General features: G+C 39.6%; 2 protein-coding genes and 1 long non-coding RNA gene across 11 annotated transcripts; 1 reads left to right on the top strand and 2 right to left on the bottom strand.

Annotated features, from left to right (window-relative positions):
- Window positions 1-160: 160 nt before the first annotated feature.
- LOC141951612 (uncharacterized) lies at window positions 161-12,695 on the bottom strand. 2 transcript variants are annotated; one of them, XR_012631420.1, is made up of 3 exons: window positions 11,246-12,695; window positions 6,062-6,243; window positions 161-372 (listed from the first exon to the last, which is right to left on the bottom strand). It is a non-coding gene; the product is annotated as an uncharacterized LOC141951612 (long non-coding RNA). The 2 variants fall into 2 exon arrangements; XR_012631407.1 differs by lacking the exon at window positions 161-372 and adding an exon at window positions 3,277-4,493.
- LOC141951376 (mediator of RNA polymerase II transcription subunit 1-like) lies at window positions 565-13,741 on the top strand. Its single transcript, XM_074887550.1, has 15 exons — window positions 565-1,169; window positions 2,225-2,309; window positions 2,664-2,718; window positions 3,172-3,304; window positions 4,356-4,384; window positions 6,652-6,723; window positions 6,819-6,893; window positions 8,074-8,144; window positions 8,956-9,021; window positions 9,488-9,596; window positions 10,318-10,442; window positions 10,802-10,914; window positions 12,632-12,827; window positions 13,165-13,260; window positions 13,716-13,741. The coding sequence occupies exons 1-15, from the start codon at window positions 1,098-1,100 to the stop codon at window positions 13,739-13,741; spliced, it is 1,323 nt and encodes a 440-aa protein (XP_074743651.1). The 5' UTR covers window positions 565-1,097.
- YAE1 (YAE1 maturation factor of ABCE1) lies at window positions 13,179-21,887 on the bottom strand. Of its 8 annotated transcripts, XM_074887196.1 has the most exons (6): window positions 20,849-21,887; window positions 19,658-19,797; window positions 17,933-18,054; window positions 17,478-17,524; window positions 17,256-17,375; window positions 13,264-14,859 (listed from the first exon to the last, which is right to left on the bottom strand). In XM_074887196.1, the coding sequence occupies exons 1-6, from the start codon at window positions 21,285-21,287 to the stop codon at window positions 14,795-14,797; spliced, it is 933 nt and encodes a 310-aa protein (XP_074743297.1). In that variant the 5' UTR covers window positions 21,288-21,887; the 3' UTR covers window positions 13,264-14,794. The 8 variants fall into 8 exon arrangements, with proteins under 8 accessions (XP_074743212.1, XP_074743297.1, XP_074743034.1 ...); XM_074887111.1 differs by lacking the exon at window positions 13,264-14,859 and adding an exon at window positions 13,179-13,236 and having other exon boundaries at window positions 17,256-17,524; window positions 20,849-21,860; XM_074886933.1 differs by having other exon boundaries at window positions 17,256-17,524; window positions 20,849-21,861.
- Between the last annotated feature and the right edge of the window lie 289 nt (window positions 21,888-22,176).

Raw genomic sequence — 22,176 nt, 5'->3', positions numbered from 1 at the left:
CTCTCTCCCTCCCCCCCTGCAGCACTGCTAGCTCAAAGGGGACAATTCTGCAGGGCTGTTGTGTCCTTTAGGTCAAAGAAGCACTCTGCAATGTTTCTTCTGGTGCTAAGGGGCAGATCAGAAAGGGTGGCATGTTGCAGGGACTCAATTTCCTTTATTAATCAGTTTGGAGTCCTCCTGCCTGTCTCAGGCTGATGTATTAGGAAGTTCACGCCAGGTTTATTCCTGATGGAATTAGTGGTTCTGGATGCACCATGTCTCAGCAAAAAATTTTCTTTGAACCTCTGCATTCTGTGTAAGGCCAGAAAGAATACTCACAAGGAGATCGGTGATGGGCTCAAAATGTTCCTTCTCCTGGCCCCATTCTCCTTCCTTGCCATCCCAAGGAAATGGGAAAAAAAAAAAAAAAAAAAAAGTTGTAACTCTGCGTTGAGATTATCCCTCTGCAAAATCACAGAACCATAGAATGGTTTGGGTTGGAAGGGATCTTTGAAGTACATTCAGTTCAACCCCCCTGCAATGAGCAGGGTCAGCTTCAACTAGATCAGGTTGCTCAGAGCCCCGTCCAACCTGGCCTGGAATGTTTCCAGGGATGGGGCATCTACCACCTCTCCAGACAACCTGTTCCAGTGTTTCACCACCCTCATCGTAAAAGAATTATCTCTACTCTAAATTAGCTCTAATGAGCTCTAGGTGGGTGTGGAAATCAGGATGCCTGAAACCCACGGCAAGGCCTTGGTATTTACTAAGAATACACGTATGAGATTGTGCATAGGTAAAGAAAGCCTAGTTGTTTAACGAGCTAAGGACTGGGCTGCATCTCTGTTTTTAATATTGAGAATACTTGCCTATACAAAATCTCCCCCTGCTCTTTTTCTGTCAGAAGTCTTATAAAAATCAGATACTTGTATGCAAAATTCAACTAAAACCATTTTTTCTACCTCCTCTTTTGAAGCCTAACACCTATGACCTTAGCAAGCTTTTATATTTTTCCTCCTCCAACTTTTCTGGTTGCCAATGTAAATACATGCCATTATATTTAAAACATTTTGATACGTTTTTCAGGTGCTGTGACAGCTATTTCTACAAAGGCTTTAATGGAACGGTTGCGTTTAAAATATCAGCAAAAACCATGGACTGAAACTCTGAAACTTGTCCATTTCTGCATGGTAAGAACTGCAGATTAGCTGAGAGAAGGATATGTGGTGTAAGAGCAGGTTACGAAGATAGTTCCAAAACTGCTTGACTTCAAAAAACCAAAAACAAAACCAAAAAAACCCACCCCCCCCCTGCATTGTTTTAACACTTTAGTGATTGTTTCTTGCATTATTTTAACTCTTCAGGAGTGAGCACTGGTTGTTTAACACTTTAGGTTATTTTCCATTCATTATCCTTAGCATATTCATAGTACGTAAAGAAAATTTCTTGCCGATAGGACTGTGAGAAAAGACTATTTTTCAGAAACTGGCCTGGAACCTGCTATCTAGACTCTCTCCTGCTGTGATACACCTTAAGTCATTCCACGCTTACCACCCTTCCAGTAGCTAATTATATTTAAGGATCATCTTTGTAAAAAGCAGATTAGCACAACTGCTGTGAGCTTAGTATAAAAAGTCCCATTTGTTTCCATGCTTCTTTTTATTAATGCTTAACTAAAGCCTAACTCTGAAAACAATGTCCTGAGCTTGAACATAGTGAAAACTTTTCAGCAGTGAATGTTCTTTGTGAATTGAAGTGTGAAGCATGAGAAATGTTCAGACAAGAGCTAGAAGAGAAGCTGTGAAAGTTTGCTTGCTACTTAATATCTTCAGCCTGAACTTGCACCTCAGTCTAACCAAGTACACCTGTGGTGCTTAATGATCTTTTCACTCAGTCAGATTCCTCCTAAAATAAAAACCTACGTATTTTCCTAGTTGATTTCTAGTATCACAGTGAGACATACCTTGTATTCAGCTAAAAAAATAAAGGGAATGGAAAGCCACTCCCTGCTCCAAAGGCCTCAGGTATATAATTACTGCACAACAGGGTCTTCATTAATCCATTCAGTATTTACACTTTAGAGATAGCTACGATTATAGGTCACCTCCGTGTTTGATAAAAAGTAGTAAGTAGTGTTTTGTTGTACTGGGCATTGGTGTTCTGTGTCTCGAATGCAGTGATATTCCTCTCTGGATAGTAATTTAAGGAGTCTTTCTCTGTCTCTTTGTTTTCACAAATATGCTAGGATAAGCCACTTCCACAGCCTGTCAGTAATGATCCAGATGGCCCATTGCTCTCTTGCATGGAGAAGATACAGAAGACGTTAAATGGTAACAAGCTGTCAGATAACTCAAAGTGTGTTTTTTAATATTCTACGGAAATGACCCATCGTTCTCTACTCCTGATGTTCTGCACAAAGGGGTCAAACGTGCAAACACAGAGGTGGATATGACACAAGAGACTTGTAACTCATCTTTGGGCTAAGCCTTCAGGCTATAGCTATTCTCAAAGTCTGAGAATAAGCTCTACCCAGCACAGCACTCGTTAATCATAGGGTAATAGTTGTCATTAATAAGAAGGAGTCATGCAAGAAATACTATTTTCTCATTACCTAAATCATACCCTTTAAAGCAGGATAATACTGGCGATTGCAGCCTCATTAATAACATTTTTGTTTTTTGCAGCTAAGTCTTTGTTTTCTGTGATGAACAGATTGGAATCTGTATCCAAACAAAAAGGGTAAGTTTGTTTATGAATAAATACAAATGAGCAAGCATGGCCCAAAGTCCAGTGGGGATTATCATCTGGATGGCTTGTCAACAATATTTTTCTTAGCTCGGTGTTCTAATGGAGTATATTACTTGGAAGGGGCATAACTGCCTATTTTGATTAGCCTTTTGTCAAGGAGGCTGTTGGGTGAAGAGAGGTCATGCATGCCAAGGTCCCAAAGCTACAGACTGAGGTAAATAGTTTTCAGCAAACCAACATGATAACGCAAAGAGCAGAGCACAAATATATTGCCTGGTTGGATAGTTTTCAGAAGCTAAGCCAAGGAAGAGTTATTTTTGAAGCATCTCTGGCGTCTCTTCCCACGACCAAGTAAACTATACTCATTTCCTTTCTTCATGTGACAGAATTTTTAGATGTACAAGCCTTTTTTTTTTTTTCTTTTTCTGTTTCCCCTCTCCTCAGGCTTAATGCTCATGTTAGCCCCAGTGGGACTGCCTGCTACATAACATCAAGCATGTTTTATATAGAAGTTCAGCTGGAGAAGGATGGAAAGGTGATAGATGTAAAGGTGGCTCACCTTGGAGAAGCCCCTGTGGTAAAGTTAATCTTCTCTCTCACCTCCCTGTAGCCTCTCACCTGGACCCCAGCTGCCATGTCAGAAAGTCTTTGGCTTCCTTTTGATCTTGTCACACCTGCCAGCCTGTTCATGACACTAGCTACCTCTTTAGGCATCTGAATCTCTCACCTAAACTTACAACTTTGTTATAGATGTTAAGTACCATAGTGATAAATATTAAGGTAAAATCCAGCTGATGTGCCCAACTGCCAAGAATTTTGTAGTACCCTGCATAAATATTTGTATTCCTGTACTTCGATGTTATTAACATACAGTAAATAACAGGGTCTTAAAATATTTTCCTACCAAGGAGTAGTGCAATATATATTCCCAATGGATGTCGCAGAGCTGTTATCAGAGATTCTGTTTTTCTTTCTGCCTTCTTTAAGAATATGTGCATTCCTACTAATGGGGATGTTTTTCTTGCAAAATTTCTCATAAAATATTAGCAAAATATCACTCTGCAGTTCACATACCATGTTCTGCAGTTGTTCAGTATTACAGATGATCCCCCAGATCAAAGCTGTTGCAGGGGGGCGGGGAGCATAAACTCTAATTTTTATCAGTAAGTATCCAAATTGTTCCATTAATTTGGAGTTAATTTAGTCCCTCCTTTTCAGTTGCAGTCAGCCCAGGAATTTCAAGGTGTTCTGTTTAACCAGCACAGGGCTGTTGATCAGTGAGTGCTGGAAAATATTATTAGGATAGAAATGCATATCCAGAGAATTTTAGTAACTGCCAATAAAAGAAAATCTGGCAAAGGTACTTTTTTTTTTTTTCCTGGAAATAATTTATCAACAAACTATTTCTGTTAATTTTATCCTCTTCCACAGAGCCTTTGTTCTTCTATTATGTTTTAACTATTGTAATGTTAGTCCAGTTTTTGTTGGTTGGGGTTTTTTTTTAAGCTAACCATACAACTAATTAAAAGTAATGGGGAACAATCTTATCGTTACCAATAAAATGCTTTTAAGAGATGTTTCACAAAGGATGGTAAGAAAATTGAAACGCCTCCCTCTTTTTCCTGTAGGTTTGTGATGACTTGGCGCAGCATCTAAGGTAAAGAATGATATATAGAGTCTCTTGTTGAAGGGAAAGGAATTCCTGAGTCTTGTGTTTCTCTGAACGTTGTGGAGAAGTCAAGGCTAGAATGGTTTCAGTGCAAGAACTAAAGAAAAAAAGAAAAAAGCAAGATCAAGAAACAATAATATGAATCCAGAAAACAACAGAAGAACTGACACCTTCTTTGATTTTATTTTACGTGGGAAGTTGGTTCAGTGCTCCATACTGGAGAGTGGTGGTGGTTGTAACTGTTATTACCTGCTTCCAATTTGTAAATTCAAGGCTAAAACTGTAGCAAATATAATTTTGAAAAGATGCTCCAGGCATTGCTTATTTTTCGAGTCATTCCATTGAAAACAGCTAAATTGCATCTGCTTCAATGGAGCGAGGGGAAAGAGTAATCCCCAATACATTGGCTCTAGCTGGCAGTTGAACACAGCCTTTCATACTGGCATTTGTGTTGATTGCAAGAATTATAGAACCACTTGGACCCATAATTTTGGAAATGGACTGATGATGACAATTCAGAACTGGCAGATTTACAAATCCAAACCAGATATTATTTTTCCCCTTCTCCTTCCATCAAATACTAAATAGTCTTTGTATTGTCCTTATGCAAATATCTTGAGTACATGTCCTTCAGGCTTCTGTCCCAACATTGAAAACAAGGTGATATCACATGGCCTGTTCTTTGCAGATGTGTAGGAGATGTTACTTTAATTTTCTCATGTAGCAGTAGGTTACTATATATATACATTTTTTTTTTTTTTATTACCACATTTTTTTTCTGCCTGAATATTTGCTGTTCCAGGTCGGGCCACCACCTTAAACATCCCGTTAGAAGTTCTGCAGCCAATATGATCAAGGTTCCAGGTTTTACTAATAATGAATATATTTAGGAAATTGGATTCTTATTTAGATACCTTGGCAGAAGAGTTGAAAGGGAAGGTAAAGACAGAAAAAATAATCATTGACCTTGCATATTTCATCTCTCTTCTGTGTAGACCTGTAATGCATCAGCAGTTTTTCCAGCCCTCTCTTTCCTCAAAAATGAAGTTATATTAGCTTTATGGGTGTAAGCAGCTAAGTCTTAAAGTTTTAACTTGCATTTTCCTAGGTTTTTGACTCCCAGTGTTGTTAACTGCCATCAGTTTGGCTCTGAGTGATGGCGTATAGTTACCATTGGCACTGTGGGTACTACTTGTCTGCCCTCCTGTTTTTGTTAGGATTTGGCATGAAGTGCAAGTATCCCTTCTACACCTCTTGGTGTAGTATCTTATTTGGTCATGGCAGTTTGTTATATGTGTAATGTTTCCTGTAGGTCTCAACTATAAAACGATGATGAACCAGCCAGCTAATGCATAGGCTGGTGCTGTGTCTGTGCCTGTACCTGCATGCCTGCTTCCTTCCATTTTCCCTGCTCCCCACTAGTCCAGTTGGAAAGAGTCACAGAAGAGCTGAGTGACTCGTTTAGGTTTCTGTTTGGAAAGTATGTGCCCCAGTGTGAAAGTCCAGGCAGGTTTATTTGTCTCTCTGCTGATCCACATTGCAGCCCATCTGCACAGGAGAAGGTATGTTTTCCCAAGCACAGCTCTCTGTGTCACTGCAGCACTAGAAAGGTTAGTAAGGCTTGTAAAATCCAATTAAAGTCCACTTAAGCAGGTGAGCAAATACCTGGTGGGTTTGTCCAAGCAGAGCTCCAGGCTATCACGGTGAGTCAGAATCTGCAAGAATTCTGGGTTTTGAGCCGTCTGAACCATTTCTTCACAAACTTATGCAAGCCACTTGTCCCCTGTTCTTTTTTTTGACTGATGTATCTACCAATTGTATTGAAGATCTGTCTCTCTCGCAGGGTGCTGTGAAGTGCAATATTAATACAATCCTTGGTATTTTGATGAAAAGAACAATGTACAGGTGTATTGTATTGGGAAGTGTTACTACATGACTAGCTTTATTGGAACATCAGGAAAAGTGCTTTGCAGCTGATGAGCTGTCAAATTTGTGTATCATGCACAGTTATTGATTTCAGTAGTGCATATTTAACAAGTGTCAGCTATAATTACATTGCTTTTTGCAGCAGAGCCAAGGATTCACATTTCCTGGTATCTTCTAAGAAAATTTAAAAGCAGTACAGCTACTTGCCAGATCTGATAAGGAGGGGGCCTATGTCAATCTGAAATGGTGTTTCTTCCAGCAAGTTAGTTATGAAAGACTTATTATCCATCTCATTTAGTAGCGTGACAGCAATTGTTTCTTTTTGGTAGGATGAAGAACTATGAAGCCTTTGGAAAGATTCTAGAAGACCTGTCAAATTTGTATCAAATTCCAGGAAACAGGTTGCAACTAGTTTTCACTTGAAAAACTTTTAAAATCCATAGCCTAGCTTTTTGTTTACTAACAAAAATAATAATTTGTCTTCTTTCTTTCCCAGCGAAATGAAAGCTAAGGGATTCTTTGCTTTGCAGGCCCTTGAAAAAGATCTTTATTCAATGTCTCTTCTAGACAGGTAACTTGAAGTCTACCTCTTTCTCCCTTTCCCTCCGCCCCCACCCCTTCATTTCACTAAAAAACAAGTTAACTGATCTAATTATAGAGCAGGATGTGGAAGGCTAATGAGTTTTCTCCCACTGGAAAGCTTGAAGCCTCGCTGCACTTTGCCAACCCCAGGCATGCCAAACAAGACTATCTACTGAACTCCTGCGCTTTATCTAAGAGACTTGCTGGGAAACTGGTTGGTTGCAGAGCTTGGGTGTATGCGCATGTGACCACCCACAAGGAGCAAACAGAGCATCTGAAAGTCAGCAGTCATGTTTAGATCTCCCTGTGGCAGAAGTAAAATAGACCTTTTGGAGTGCTGCTGTTTGGGTCTCATTTTGTTCCCGAGGTTTTAGATCAGGAGTAGTGGATGTTAGCTTTCCTCCTGTCCTTCCTTTTCTCATTCCTTCTTTCAAAAAGGAGGATTACAGATAGATGGGGACAGATTTTCCTAAACTCTCTGGTATTGTACAATGATTTTAATTCTTTTCAGAAAATCCAAGAGCTTTCCTTCTGGATTTTTGAAGTACCTTTTCTGATATCTTGCCTATTAAGTACTCTCAACAAGTATGGCATTCTGTAACTTGAAATACCCTCTTGGCTTATTTTTGTACAGTGTTCCTTTATGAAGCATACTAACTTCAGGACATACTATATCCTTGCTGATCACTGATATCTCAATAAATATTATTTATGAGTGAAATAGATTATTCGTCCCATCTATGATATAAGTTAACGCACTGCAGAGTTGTAATACACAGCTATGTAATTGCATGGCTGTACGTATTCAGGTGTACGATCACATTTGAGGTTGGAGATCGGTTCTGTTTTGAGTTAGTTTATCCAGCTTATTTCCTCACTCTGCTCTACCTGCCATTCCAGTATTTTTTCCCCCCTTCATTTCTGCTAAATAGCATATCAAATTGCAACATGAAACAGCTCAGATACAGGGTTGAAACTGGAAGCCCAAGTCCTAGGAGTAATGCATGAGTGGAATGATGGTGTTTTGGAAGCTGTCATAACAAATGGAGACACAATCTGCTTCCAAGAAAGCACCGTCTCCCTTTGATTTAGGGTGCAAATTATCCTTTACATTAGCCTAGCTAGTATTGCAACTCAGGAAACACTAATCAAGATGTGTTTTGAACTAGAACACAGGATGTAAACAGAATTACTGAAGTACTTCATGGAAAAGTAGGACACCTGGTGCCAAGAACTGGAGGTGAATTTTGTTTTCCTTCCTTTCTTCATGGATTCAAAGAATTGTAATAAAAAATCCTACGGAGTTGACCTTTGTTTACAGTTAAGATCCTCTATTATAAATAAAACATGCTGTAGGGACTTACTGTGCTTGTATTCTCAGACAGTGTACAGACACACAGAAGGAGAAAATACAAAGAGGCCAGGTGGTTTAGCAGCTACTGCAACACTGACTTTGCAGCAGCCTAAAAGCAAAGCCAGCAATATTCTGAGGTTATGTGGGAAACCACAGTTTGGGAGTAACCGTGAGATGACAGCTGTAGTAGCTGAGATATTACTCATGTTGCCCAAAAAGCAAATACAGTCACCTGATAAGTTTTTTGGCTCATCTACACTGTCAGAAGTGAGCTTTAACCATTCATGTGTTCTAGTTCATAAAAGTATTTCTAATACATGATGCCACTATCCTGTTGCACAGCTTGATGTGAGTGGCCCTTATGCAAGTATTACAACTTTCCCTTCTATTTCAGACTAGACACTGAAAGCTAGCAGTTCAGCCAGTATTTTTAAGGCAGAACAACAGGTTATTTTGCAAGAGAGAGAAACTTAATCTAATCTTTTCAAAGATGTCTGATGACTTTATAGACTGAGGGTTTAACTGTTAAATGCTAAGTGCTCTGATTTGAACATATACTGTAATTGGAGATATAATCTTATGAGGAATCCCCTTCTGCCCATCTACACTGCTGTTGGTTTTTTCCCCTTTGTGCCAAGATGCCTAACATATTTCCTCTATTGACATGTGTAGTAACCACTTCTTTTTTATTCCTCAGCAACTCCTATGAACATTGAATTTTACATTTCTCCCTATCAAGTTTTGGAAGCAGAACTAAATCCTGGTAAAGCTAGAAAAGCAGAAATAACTAATGTGATAGATAACTTTTTAGCACTATCTGTTTCATTAAATAAAAGTTCATTAATGAAACTCAGAAATAAGATTTAAAATTCTAGTTTAGCACAATTATAATGTACATCAGGAAAGTACTGGCCCATTTCTTGGCTGTTGACCCAAACTGAAGTGAGAGTCATATCAAACAAAGTAACTGCCTAGCCAGCATGAAAATGACTGGTGGTTGCTTGATCTATTTGATGGCATGTCCCAAAAGCAGCTGTTGCTGCTATCACCATGGAGCAACTTCGGCGTTTTGGGTGTGGTGGTGTGTGCAGGCTTCTCCTTGCTGCCCAAGCCGTTGTGGCTGTCAGTTGGACCTGACCTTTAAAAGACCTTACCATTGTGTGTTTTGTATGCGTAGGATTAATCTACACTGAGACGAGGAAAATAATGCAGTTCTCTTTCTCCCTCAGGTTCCCAGGTATGTGGAACAAAAACAGTTGTAACTGTTGAAAGCACAGATACACTCCACAAACTTCCTCTTTCTCCACTGCTTGTAGATTCTCGAGCTGGAGAGGACGGGTGAGGCTCTGGACACTTCTCAATACAGAAATGGATTTACCAGTCATTGCCACTAACCTCAGCATAACTTATGTTTAGCCTCTGCTAAAACAGGAAGCTCTGTTTTATTGATGGCATTATGCTCCATAGCTACACCCTCTATAACCTGTGGCTTTTAGTTTTCCCAAATGGACTTTAAAGTTACTGTGTTCATATTTAACTGTGTCAATTGCATTGAACTATGAATTTATTCATAGATTTGAAGCCAGAAGGAGTCACTGGAACAATATTACTTAACTTCCTAGGTATTCAGCAAGCAACTCCTGCATAGTTTCAAAGTAAATAAAGCATATATTGAGGGCTATTACACCTTAACTATACAAAATAGTTTGTCATCCCACCATGGATACTGACACCTCATCTCTCTCTACTCCAGTGCTAGGCTGGAGGGAAAGTCTGAAGTCATTCTCCAAAATAAAGCACTATAGAATGACTTATATCAGACATCCTTGTGCAGTGCTCCTCAGTTTCTGGTGGCTCACTTTTCCTTTCTGCCAGACTTCACATTAACCTTGCTTTAAAACGTTAAAGGCTATAGTTGCATTAAAGCAAAACATTTCTCAAGACAGAAAAGGTATGGAATGTAGTAAACTGCTAGGGGCCTGATAGTGGCCTTGCACTAAGAGTCCTTGTTATGTCAATTTCTGTAACAGACTTTCATTCTTTTTTTTTTTTTCCCCAGAAGCCCTGCTTTTTTGCCACTGACTGATAAACTCGGCATGGATTTGCCAGCTTTTTTTGTGTTGAAGTTTCACCAGCCCATTCCTATGTTCTCATCCAGTATTGAAGAGATACAGAGGCTCACAGGCATGTTATAATTAAGACTAAGTACTTCTGTGACTATGCATTGCTTATTTGCTTTTATTTCCCTGTGTTAATGTTGTAAGAGGAAAAACTGGTTTTCAGGGCAGAACATGTTTTGTTCTATTAGCCCAAGTGTAACATTTTAGCAACCAGTGCAAAACACAAAAGTTCTAAGAAAGATATGACAGTTACAGGTAAAGCTGTTTAAACACTCTACCAAAAATTCCCATTAGCAAAAAAGGGAATAAGAAAGGACATTAACATTTCTGTCTTTTCAAAACATAGGTTTTGGTTTTTAACATTAGCTGTCACGTACAGTCATAATCTAAATGCTAATAAAAAAAAAAATCACTTGGTTTCAGGAATTCAGATTACTGGCTTGAAACTAGCTCCTCTATATGAGCTGATTGTTCAGTCTACCCTTAAAGAAAAATACAGTGAAGACTTGTCTACACATCAATCCTGTTTCTTTGTGGTGAGTATAGTGTGCATTTGACACACACTCTGCCCTTGTGCAAGATACATAATGATTTATATTTCCCCATAAGCAAGCAATGCAGACTTCCCAGAATCCCAACAGTATTTAAGTGCTCTTTAGAAAATAGTTCCATATTTATGAAGCAATATTAGACTCTTTCAAGAAAGTGAAACACTGTGTGCATGGTGACTGAAATCATACTAATTTGTCTGTGTGTAACCCAAATATTTACTCTTCTAAAAATTACTTCGAACTTTATCATTAATGCCTTAAAAAGAAGGAAACTTATTGGGCTAGTGTGAGAAGCGCATCCCAAGAAGGTACTTACCTAGAGTTTTGAAGGTCTTTATCATGCTGCATGCCATGCTGCATATCACGCTGTTTTAACAAAGATTTCTTGATTAGATAACACTGAGAATACTGACTCCTTTTAAAGGGACTGGCAGGAAGAAAAGTGTAAAATGTTACAACAGTGATATCAATTACTATCTAGAGCCATGATTGTTTAACTGTGGATGGCTTCCTTTTTAATCACTGTTCTATTTAAAAAAGATTTAATCTATGCTGCATTAGATGTAGAAGAGAAGTTTTAGAATAGAAAATGGTGGCTAAGATGTTTTCTGCCAGACAAGCTTCAAAGATCTACTTTTTATGCCAGGAAGCACTAATTTTGCAATTCATGGCAACAAAAGAAGAGGGCACTTCTTTCTCTTCTATCAGCAGTGTTAGCAGAGCTCATTGCCCACACAGTTCTTGGACTTTGAGGTGATGGTACAGAAGGTAGTAGTAAATTTACATGATGCTAAAATAAGGTTTAGCAAAGCTTTTCCCTTTAAAACCCATCAGATGGGATGAATTTTTCATTTCCATTAGATACACACAAAAGGCTCTGTAACTCTTCAGCAATTCTCTAAAGTATTAGTACTTGCTGAGAGATTATTTTGCTTCCAAGTTTAAAGATTTTATTTCTAGAAATAAATTACTAAATTGAATTCTAACTTTTAAAGGAATGTAGGGGAAACCTTTTTGCTTCATGAATACAGGAGGAAAAGCTCTTTTATTCTACTCTTCAGCTTGTCTTAATGTAGATCCTGCTAATTAACTGCACTGCCCTGCCCTGTTCTTAAGGTGACAGTTCCCATTTGGCATGCTGAAGTAGAATACACTATTTCACTTCTAATTTTGTCATAGAATCACTGTCAACATGGACAGGTGGTAAATTTTTCTTACTATCTCCTCTTCTCCTCCTCTTCAAATGAATCATCGGGAGATATTCTAGCCAAACATGCTTCTCCAAAGAAAGCAATAGTGATGGAGGGAGGACAAACATATGATGCCCCAAAGAGATTTCAGGCAAAACTGCTGTTGTATTTGTACAACTGTCAAGCAGCCACTACTATGATGTTCTTCTGAAAGATCTTTCTTCTTCTATGGGGCTCTTAAGAGTTGTTGGAAGAATCGGTGGCAGTTGAACTCCTGACTACTTGGCTCTGGGTATATTTGCCTAATTTGGATGCATTTGGGAGGGAGAGTGAATCTCGTTTAGCTTCCTCTAAGGATTATATTTCTACTGAAATACAGAGAGACATGATGGACATGCTAGAAGCATGTCTTCTAAAATTATTTTTTTTGTCAGATTGTGCAGTTGCCTGATAATGTCAAGCTTTACTTTCTTGTTTTCAGTGCTTGAAATACCACCATATTTGTTGTTCAGTCTCTTCCAGATTGCCCCAAGCACTGTTACTTCATAAACAAGGGATCAGAAAAATCAGATGTAGCAGGAGCCTTGGTCAGTAAAATCCCATTTAGCCATCCGAAGTGTGTGCCTGGCATAATAGAGATTCTTCGACATCAAGTGGCATATAACACTCTTATTAGCAGCTGTGTCTCTGAGAAGCATATAAATGAAGGTAAATTGTGTGGTTGGAAGTAATGGCAGAGTACTAGAGAGAAACTAGCTTCTAAACTGAGTGTTAACAGATTTACTGCTCCCTTGCCAAAGCTGTCATTACTTATGGAGTATCTTAAATGATAAAAAAATCCTTAATTCTGGTAGCGCACTGTTGAAAATTAAAAAAAAAAAAATCTCCTAGGCCTGAAACTTCTATAAGAATAAACTAAGTTGCCAAAGTAATGAATAATTAGATTCTACTGTATCAGTCTTTTTCTGAATTCTGGTATGTGATTCAGCCAAAAAGAGTCCAGGTTCAATGGGTGGATATCACTAAACAGTCATTTTATTTCTAGATGACTCAGAACTGCTTTACTTTGAAGTGGTACCACACAAGAACACCAGCTTTTCTGTCTTTTTCCTTCATCCTGTGAAAGAGAATTTAGCCTGTGGTATGTGTGGAATAACTGATATTGTTCTCTTTATTGGGCTGACAAGGGACTTGGTTCTATACAGGGTCTTGCACAATGCTTCTTGGTTACAAATACATTCTAAGGGCTACTCTCAGTGATGTGTAACCCATGAAAAACACCAAGTAGCACTTGTGTATACACTGCTTATTAAAAACTGTTCTGTATTCAGCATAAAACAAATTAAATGCAAATATTCAAGTTGGATTCCATCTTGGCCTGCAGTTAATTAATAAATGGTAACTTCTACTGTTTATGATTTAAGTATATTAGGAAGAAGCAAGTCTTATGCAAGAGCATTGCTGCAAGCCCCTTCCCATTGACTTCAGTCTTACCTCTCTTGGAGCATCAGAATGATAGGATAGTTTTCAATGTTTATGTTTATTTTGAAATATTTATATTCTGTTCTTAGTGATAATTGATGTGATAACCTCCAGAGAAGTCCAATGTCACCTTCATTTAAACCCTCAAGATCCAACTCTAAATTCTAGTGATGACTTTATAGCAAGAGCTGTGAAGCGGTAAGTAATTCTATTTTACTTCGTAACAGTTGGAATGAACCTCAGATGCTCCATTTCATGGAAATATCATGTGCGTTCATAATGCCATAAACTCAGCAACCAGAAAACATCACTCTAGTAAAAAGTTATAATAGTGAGAATAAGTCACTTTATAGTCTTCAGTATCTCTTCTGAAAATTTTAAACATTAATAGTGATGGAAAGTGTTTCTAGTAGAAAGCATGTGGGGTAGGGAAACACTTTTGAATGAAGAGAGTTTTATCTTTTATAAAGATGCTTTTTTCTTTTGTAAACATGCTTTTCTGAAGACTCTGGCTGATGACAAGTCTCATGACTGGTATAACTTAGAATAGCACGGAAAAGACTTTTTCCACATCTATCTAATACCGATCAGTGCTTCTTTTCAGAAAGTGAGGTATATATGGCATGTCTACAACACTGTCTCTGGCTTGTTTTCTGAGACAAATTCCAAGAGAGGCAAGTTGCTGTGATACGTGAACATACGCTTGAGAAAGTACTGAGAGCACTAATTAATTTGGCACAAGCTAGTACACAACCATTATCTATTTGATGACAGCAAGATCAATGCAAGCTGGATCCTGAACCTGTTTAATTAGCCTGCCCTGTCATAAGTCAAGGATACTAGATACTATTCCCAGAACCAGGTAATGCTATTGTCAGAGTGGAAAAAAACCTCCTTTAGATAGTGTTTTAGAGAAGATATGGTATCTGTCTTATACAAAATGTGAAAGTTATAATTATAAAAAACTCAAGCACGAATTAATATATTTCAATATTATTAGTTTAGGTTCTCATTAAAAGCACCCTTGTGACTTTTTTTTTTTTTTTTAAGACCAAACCCTCCCACTCCTTCTATCAAAGCTTCTTTGCCGGGCCAAGCTCAAACACCCAACACTTGATTTCATTGTGTCACCATGTTTCTGGTTTCACATAGGTAGTTACACCGTAGTTACAATGTAATGCCTGTTAGGTTGTTCAAGGCAAAAAGATGCAAGGAGGTAGTGCTGGTTTCATCACAGGTATCATTCCGCTGTCAGACACTGTTTAAAAAAATAAGTACATTGAAGAATGGATGAAGTCTGTAGTAGTTGACTAATGTTTCATTTCCTCCTTCAGCTGCATGTCAGTCCCCGTTGTCATGCGAGCTATTTTCAGGAATGCTGCCAAGGTGAAAGCTGATAGTGAAACACAAGACACAGAAGCGGACACAAAAGAAAAACCTGAAGCACCACGTGAGCAAATTATGGATTCTAATAGACTTGAAGAAAGTCCTTCTGTGGCTGGTCAGCAAGATTTGGTAGTGACAGATAAGCCAAGTATTATAGGCAGCCCAAAAGAATCTCTCTCCACAGCCGAACTGGAAACTCTGGGTGATAATATGGAAAAAAGTAACCCCACAGTAAGCACAAACTTTGTGCAGAGTGGAGGAAAGTAATTCCACAGCTAGTACGGAAGCTGTTATGATAGATAAGTAAAACACACAATCTGTTGTTTGATAATCAAACTAGAAAGATATATTTTCCCTGGCGTAGATTGCTTTTGCAGTAGTTGGAGACAAATTGGCAAGCTCACTGTCTACTTAGTAATTTGTGAATGGAGTTTCCTCTTTGCACACTATTAAATACGTAAGAAGACTCTTGAATTTGCATTTTTAAACTTCCAAATTTGGAAAGTCTAACAGTGCTCTAGTAACCTTTATTTTTGTCTGCACCATATTCTACCACAGTGTGGAAGAAATTTCTGTCTAACATATGTGATACAGGCTATAACATAACACATGCACTTGTAGAAAAGTAATGTCTATCCATGTCAACATTATGTTAAATAAACTGAGAAAAAGGAAGCTGTTTGAACAATTTTATAGTTAATTAATGCAGACCACCCTATTTGTCCGCTATTTCAGAAACAGGTTCAAGAAGAGATTCTTAACTGCAGTGCTGTTTTCCCCTAATCAGAACTGGTACTGAATAGCAGCCAAACTTACAGTCTACCAACTCCGTGCCAGGGTAATAATCTTTAGTAACAACATTGTAAACTCAGTCTCTGAAAATCAAGTAACTTTTACCGTAGCTTTTTTCTGGGCCCAAAGTGTAAAACTGTGTTGTGATTTAACCTTTTTTTTTTTTTCCTTTAAAGTTGGCTGTTCAAAATTTCAGTTTGTCTCTGTCTAGACCTGCTTTGTCTCAGACACAAGGAAAGTTACAAGCAACTTAAAATAAGTAAACTCCCAACTTACTGTAAATCAGTTTAATTAGTGTAAAACACAGATAGAGAGGCATTCACAAAGAAAAGACTTCCTGATCAGAGTAATTTGCAGCTACAGTTAAGGCAAGCATCAGGAAAAGAAGTCAAATATAGAATGTTGGCAGAGAAATACAAAGCTGTCAGAAATATGCATATGTGGCTGACAACGTGTTTCTAAGGGAAGGTGAATAAGCCTGGCTTCCTTGAAGAGTTTGGAAAAATCACTATGGGAATGAGGGAAACAGTTCAGGTTAGAGGGACAGGCAAAATACATACATAAATAACACAAGAAAGTTCATTAGACTGGAAACACGTTCAGTGTGGTCTAACAGGTAAGAGTAGATGGTCTAACAGTAAAACAATGGAATTGTCAGTAATTCTGCATTTGAAGGGAATGGTGTGTTTTCAGCAGAAGGGAAATAAAGAGAACTATATGAGAAGGAAAAAAGAGTTTTTAACTGTGAAAGTGCACTGCATAGTGGTTACAAAAGATAAGAGGAAGAATTTGACAAAAGGTGAAAAATTCCTGTATTTTATATAGTGACTAGAGAGAGTCACAGCACTCTAGAAATCAGCAGCAAATCCTGTTCTATTTTGCATAGAGTTAGCATAGCAGCAGCTTATTCTGCAAGAATAGCTTGTCCATAGCACTGGGCTTTTAATTTTTAAATATTAGAGGGGGCCTATTTAGAGGAGCTATTTAAGGGACCTGCTCCATTTCCAAACTGCTGCCCAAAGAGAAAGTGAGGGTGAAGTGATAGCTTCTGACACAGAACAGAAACATGTTTAGTAAACCTTTGTAGAGCTTTAAAAGTCATTTTCCCTTTCTGTGAAAGTTAAGTTTAAGATCGAAAGTAAGGGGTTTTTTTGCCAGGAGCCAAAGCATGGTGAAGATTTACAGAAGTTACCTCTACTGGAAAGTATCAAAATCAGATTTCCCCAAAATAAAGTGATGCATCAGCCTGTACATAGTTCACAAACTGAGAATCAAATCCAGCTGAGATAATTTTAAATACCATGAGACTGAAAAACTAATGTTCCAATTGCTGGATGTGATGGAGTATATCCAGTGATAAGCCCAGTTGCTCTACTAGCCAAAAGGTCTGCTTTTTAACCCAAGCAAGGGTTGACCTTTCAGGATCTGTGCAGAGTTTTGCCTTGCTGCACTGAGACTGCAAGGAACCAATCTCACCATTATTTCCATAAACGTTTCCACCAGAGCTGTCAACATCTTCGTGTTTCCCAGCTTTAACTTCACTGTACACTGTCCCAGCTGGAGCTGTGTCATTAAGGTCCATGTCCTGAACAGAATCTAAAATGTATCCGAGATGTGGCTGTTGGTCGGTAGAGTTCAGATACTTAAGCACATTTTCTTCATGCTTTCCAACCACATCAAGAAGATTATTTATCTTACTTAAAGCAGAATCACGTCCATTAGAATGACACCAGGATAAGAGAGCACTGAAAAGTGAAGAACGACAAAAAAACCCGTAATTACATGTATCCACACAGACCTCGGGCTGGTTGAAGGGAGATAGCAATGTGACAAGACATCTATACTATATAAATGTATATATGTTTCATTCACATTCTCTGAGAAATTCAAGCAGTAAAACTGAATATTAAGCTTAAAGATGTAGATTCAGATAATTCTGGAAGAGCAACCGAAGGGGGATTTTTAAGAATGATCACTCTACATCCAGGTAGGCAGTTCCCTGTATTCAAGACCTGAGAATTCTCAGGTTGCTCACTTTGGACAGCTTTACAATGCACTTTAAAAAAAAATTTAAACAAACAAAAAACTGCATGCATGCTCCCTCCATACACACCCCCCCACATGCACATGAGCTTAAGGAGTTTGTAACCTACTTCAGGGTTCCTCTGAACTGGCCACATGTAACCATCAGCTCAGCACCGTGTCTGTAACCTTGATTAAAGCCCTCCTGGAGTGCCAGTTCTTTCCCAGCCTCAATTCCATCCCTATAGCCTTCCTATAATAAAAGTAGTGAAACAGGTTGTTCACAAGATGAAAAATTGGACCTATGGCAATTTCATAACAATAAAAAAAGTTTAAGCAAGTAATCAGTCTCTTAAATTACAGCTTCTAGGTTTGAACATCCCTCCCAGCTGCACCCCCACTGCCAAAGCAAAACATGTTTTTTGCAGTGCATTATGATTTACTGATCTGTAAGTCCCAGTACTTTTCCAAAAGGATCCCCAGAAGATCAGAAAATAAGGAAAGTATTTTTAGAAACATCAAAAATAAGACAAATCTACAGGAAAGCATGCTTACTTCTATGATGACCAACTCCTTTATGAAAAATTTCTTAAAGAATACACACATAGATTTCCAGACATCTAAAAATACATAGATTCCAAAGCCTCCCCTTTAGCAGAGGTACTCTCCTGTCTGTAATCCATCTACCTGTTTTCACAAAATTAATTATTGAGCCTTGCTTCTCTGTTTGCCAGATCTCACTCAAAGAGTTACACCAGAAAAAAGATGGTGATGGAGTGAATCACATATAAATACACATAACATTGTGATTGCTTTCTGTAAGAAAGAGCTAATGATTTTAATGCAAATTAACTTCTTTATATTCTAATCACATTACCATATGACAGAATAATTGCATGTTCTAAGAGAGAAAACTTTAATTTGCTCATAAGAGAAGAAAACTGGTGGCCCTGCTAGATAGCCAGGAACAAGAATGTTTCTTTATTTTGCCCAACATACACCTCTAACCTCAATAACATTTTATGATTTTGCTGTATCTACTCATAAAATACCAGAGGAATTTGTGTAAGAACACTAAACAGCCCCTTAAGAAAACCAGTCTTTTCAAGGGACTCAGAAGCAGGAAACTTTTCCTTGGAGAATAATACAACAGCTCTGTTGTAGCACCCTTCCTCATCAACAGCCTACACACAACAGCTTCCATTCATGTTCTTCAGCCAAATGCTGCTCTCCTGTGAGCAGACGAGCCCTACTGGCCCCACTCTGAATGATAATGTATCTGTTGAAGTAACCTAGGTTTATGTACTTGTTTTGTTTCCTGTAGATCTCCAGGGAGGCAAGGGCTGTGGAAACCAGCTTTCATAAAACATATTTTTCACTAGGAGAATAAATAAGCCAAAGAACTACCCAGACCGCAATGTCCAATTGTGGTTCCACATGGAGTCACACATCTTAAATCCAACTGATGAAGAGCTCTACTTAAAACCCCAAACATCTCATATTTCTTTAGTAGCACTGTTTAGCTGTGCTGCCCTACATTTACTAGTGGTATACCTACAAGTATGAAGCAAATAGTTCACATCAGAATTTAGCACTGCCTTCTACAAATGCACATGGTTGTACAGAGGGAGCCGATGTCTTTTGGTAAAACAATACTTTGCTCTGATGACTACTAGGATAGAGCTTCTGTAGACCCCTGCTACATTTTCCTGACATTCAGAAGACACTAAGCCACAATAACTTTTAAGCAGCCTCTCCTAGTGTTTCCCCTTTAAATCAGCCAAACGTATATCAAGATATGTATCAGTAAATCTAAAATGGTTAAAAAGACTATTAAATCATTGTTATAGAAATACCTTCAATCTTTTTTTCATGGTGCTGTTCCATTCTTTCTGTAGTAGATACATCTCATCTACATCTTCATCAAATATATCCTCACTGGATCGGCTGACTGCAACTTGTACCCAGGACATAACAGTAGTGATGATTATGAGCTCTGTTTATGTGGTAAAAAAAATACTATGAAACTCTCAAAAGTCCCTCTGGCAAAGTATCAGATTAGAAGTATAGGCAAAAAATGCGCGTTCCAAATGAAGTCATGTAGGGAGCTGATTATTCAACCTGTACATTTGTTTCCACATAGAAACTTGATGCTGTTTACCATCGGGGTGCATCTGTCAAGAAAAGACAGGCAGCTAATCACTCATAAAGCAACTTCTGAGATTTGTGAGGACAACTTCAGGCAGCAGCTTCTTCCCTTCTTACGGCAGTGACACGCATATGCACATCAAATTAGCATTTCTAAATATTGCTACTATAGGAACAGCTGGCAGAAACAACTTTATGACTTGCTTCTGATAGCAGCTGATGAATAGTCCCCTATAGACTCCATACACATAGGTAACCGCCTGCAGTTAATAACTGGCAAGGTCTTTCACCTTTGATTTTCAGTTTTCTGGTTATGCTAAATACTTAACCATCTTATAAATCTTGAGTAGAAACACTCCTTTATCTTTTGAATAAAGAATTAGCTAGTTCTTCTGCAGAGGGAAGAAAACATAATTGGATTATTTAATCTTTTTCACTTAAGAAAACCTTAAGAGGCCACTCACGGCTAATTCATCGCATCGGTGGAAATTCTTACAACCCACAAATGCTGTTTCTTGCAGAAGCACCCACGGGTCTCGGGGACCGGAGGGCCCTAAGATCCACCCCGCGCTCGGTCACGCTGCTTTTCCTGGGACACAGCTGGCGAGAGTCTCGCAGTCTGCAGGCTCCCTCCCTGCGGCGGGCCAGAGGTGCACCTACTGTTCCCACACGCTGCCCAAACCTCGCCCGAGCCCACAGGCCCCGCGCCGCGGCACCGGCCAGGCCCCGACCCGCCATGTCCCGGCCGGCCGCTCAGCCCGGCAGGCCCCGAGCTCCCCACAAGCGGCCGCGCTGCGGGGAGCCTCCCTTCTCCCCCACCTGGCGGCAAGCGCACCCTCGCTTCGCCTCTCTCGGCCACTCGCTGAGAGCCCGCCACCAGCCCAGCGCTGGCCTCTCACCACAACCGCCGCGCCACCACGCTCCGCCGCTGGCTGGGCGCCGCCATCTTGACTGAGGGCAAACTGGCTTCACTGCTGTCGGAAGCAATAGGGGAGCGTCAGCCATGTTGGCCGAGGGCAAACTCCGCCGAGGCCGCAGGTAAACAGCCGCCATCTTAACCAGCAGCCCTGTGGCTTCAAAGTCCGCCTGAGAGACTGGAGGCGGGCGGCCATCTTGAGTGTGGGCGCAGCCTCGCAACGTGCTCAAGGAGGCGGGACGGGGTGGCCGAACCCTCCTGCCCGCCGAGGGGTGCCAGTCGCTGGAGGGGGAAGGAACCGTTACTGTGAACCCCTCTCCCGGCTTTCCGGAGCGAGGGGTGTGTGGCTGCCCGAGGCCGTCCACAGCGCCCTCAGGCGAACCCCGGGGGGGAACGTGTTCTCCGGGGCACGGAGCTTTCATCCTCTTTTCAGTTATAAATTGTGGAATTTAAAAAAAAAATCTGCCTTGTCTTCTGAGTCCTCAAGGTCCTTGTGTGTCAGGCTTGCCCTTAAGCTGTCCTCTAGAAGATTTAGGCATTACAATAATCCTTTTTAATATGAAGGGTGCTAGCAGGAGTGAAGTGTTTCATCACTTGCTTCTATTACAGAAAACAGTAACATCCTTTTGGCATTGAAAGGGCTCAAATCAATGAATTTCTGATTAAGGCTAAACTGTGATACATGAAAGTTTTGCTTGTGTTTGTTTCCCAAGGCCTCCTCAACTGTTTTCCCTCGGTCTCTTTGTCTGTCTAGACAAAAGTAAAATGCTTCCTATATAACTCACTGATAGCAGCCTTCAGTGGGCACTTGGGTAAATTAAGATAAGGGGAATTTGAACAAAAGGACACAGAGATACAATCTAGGGAGGATGATCTCGCTGATTTGGGAAGAAGACACCTGGACTTCACAGCAGCATGCTCTGGAAAGGTCAACTAGTGAACCCTGTGAAGTTGAATACTTCTTCCCTCGACCACCAAAGACCCTCACCCTATTTTCACTATGCGTGCTCGGACTACGTAAATGAATTCCGGGAAGTCATTATCATAAGACACCCCTATCCAGGAAATCTAATGAATATGTATGATTTGTGTGTATGTAAACTGATGTCCCATACTAATTCTTGGGAGCCCTTATGGTGGAGAATCCCCAGGGCGACCCCAGCGCTGCCAAGAAAGAATACCTGCTTAACAGTTATATTGGTTTCTGACTGTTGAGTGAATTTCTTCGTTTCAGCATAAATACGACAGAATAATGTGTTTTCCTTGGTGCATGCAGCATTTGACTTATGAGCATAAGTTTAAAGTTGGTTG

The sequence above is a fragment of the Strix uralensis genome, chromosome 1, assembly GCF_047716275.1.
Source record: "Strix uralensis isolate ZFMK-TIS-50842 chromosome 1, bStrUra1, whole genome shotgun sequence".
In the NCBI taxonomy this organism is placed as follows: Eukaryota; Metazoa; Chordata; class Aves; order Strigiformes; family Strigidae; genus Strix; species Strix uralensis.
Note: the sequence above shows the minus strand (reverse complement) of the source record. Positions and strands in the feature narration are given on the sequence as shown.

Bases quoted from the DNA above. Each gene is read 5' to 3' on its own strand.
- LOC141951376 (XM_074887550.1), top strand. From the start codon at position 1,098: ATGGAACGGTTGCGTTTAAAATATCAGCAAAAACCATGGACTGAAACT. The intron at 9,022-9,487 runs GTAAAGCTAGAA...TTTCTCCCTCAG, and splicing joins GGAAGCAGAACTAAATCCTG to GTTCCCAGGTATGTGGAACA. The intron at 13,261-13,715 runs GTATGTGTGGAA...GATAACCTCCAG, and splicing joins GAAAGAGAATTTAGCCTGTG to AGAAGTCCAATGTCACCTTC.
- YAE1 (XM_074886850.1), bottom strand. From the start codon at position 21,287: ATGAAAGCTCCGTGCCCCGGAGAACACGTTCCCCCCCGGGGTTCGCCT. The intron at 19,798-20,848 runs GTGAGAGGCCAG...CCACATAAACAG, and splicing joins GTGGTGGCGCGGCGGTTGTG to AGCTCATAATCATCACTACT. The intron at 18,055-19,657 runs GTATTTCTATAA...CTTTTATTATAG, and splicing joins CCATGAAAAAAAGATTGAAG to GAAGGCTATAGGGATGGAAT.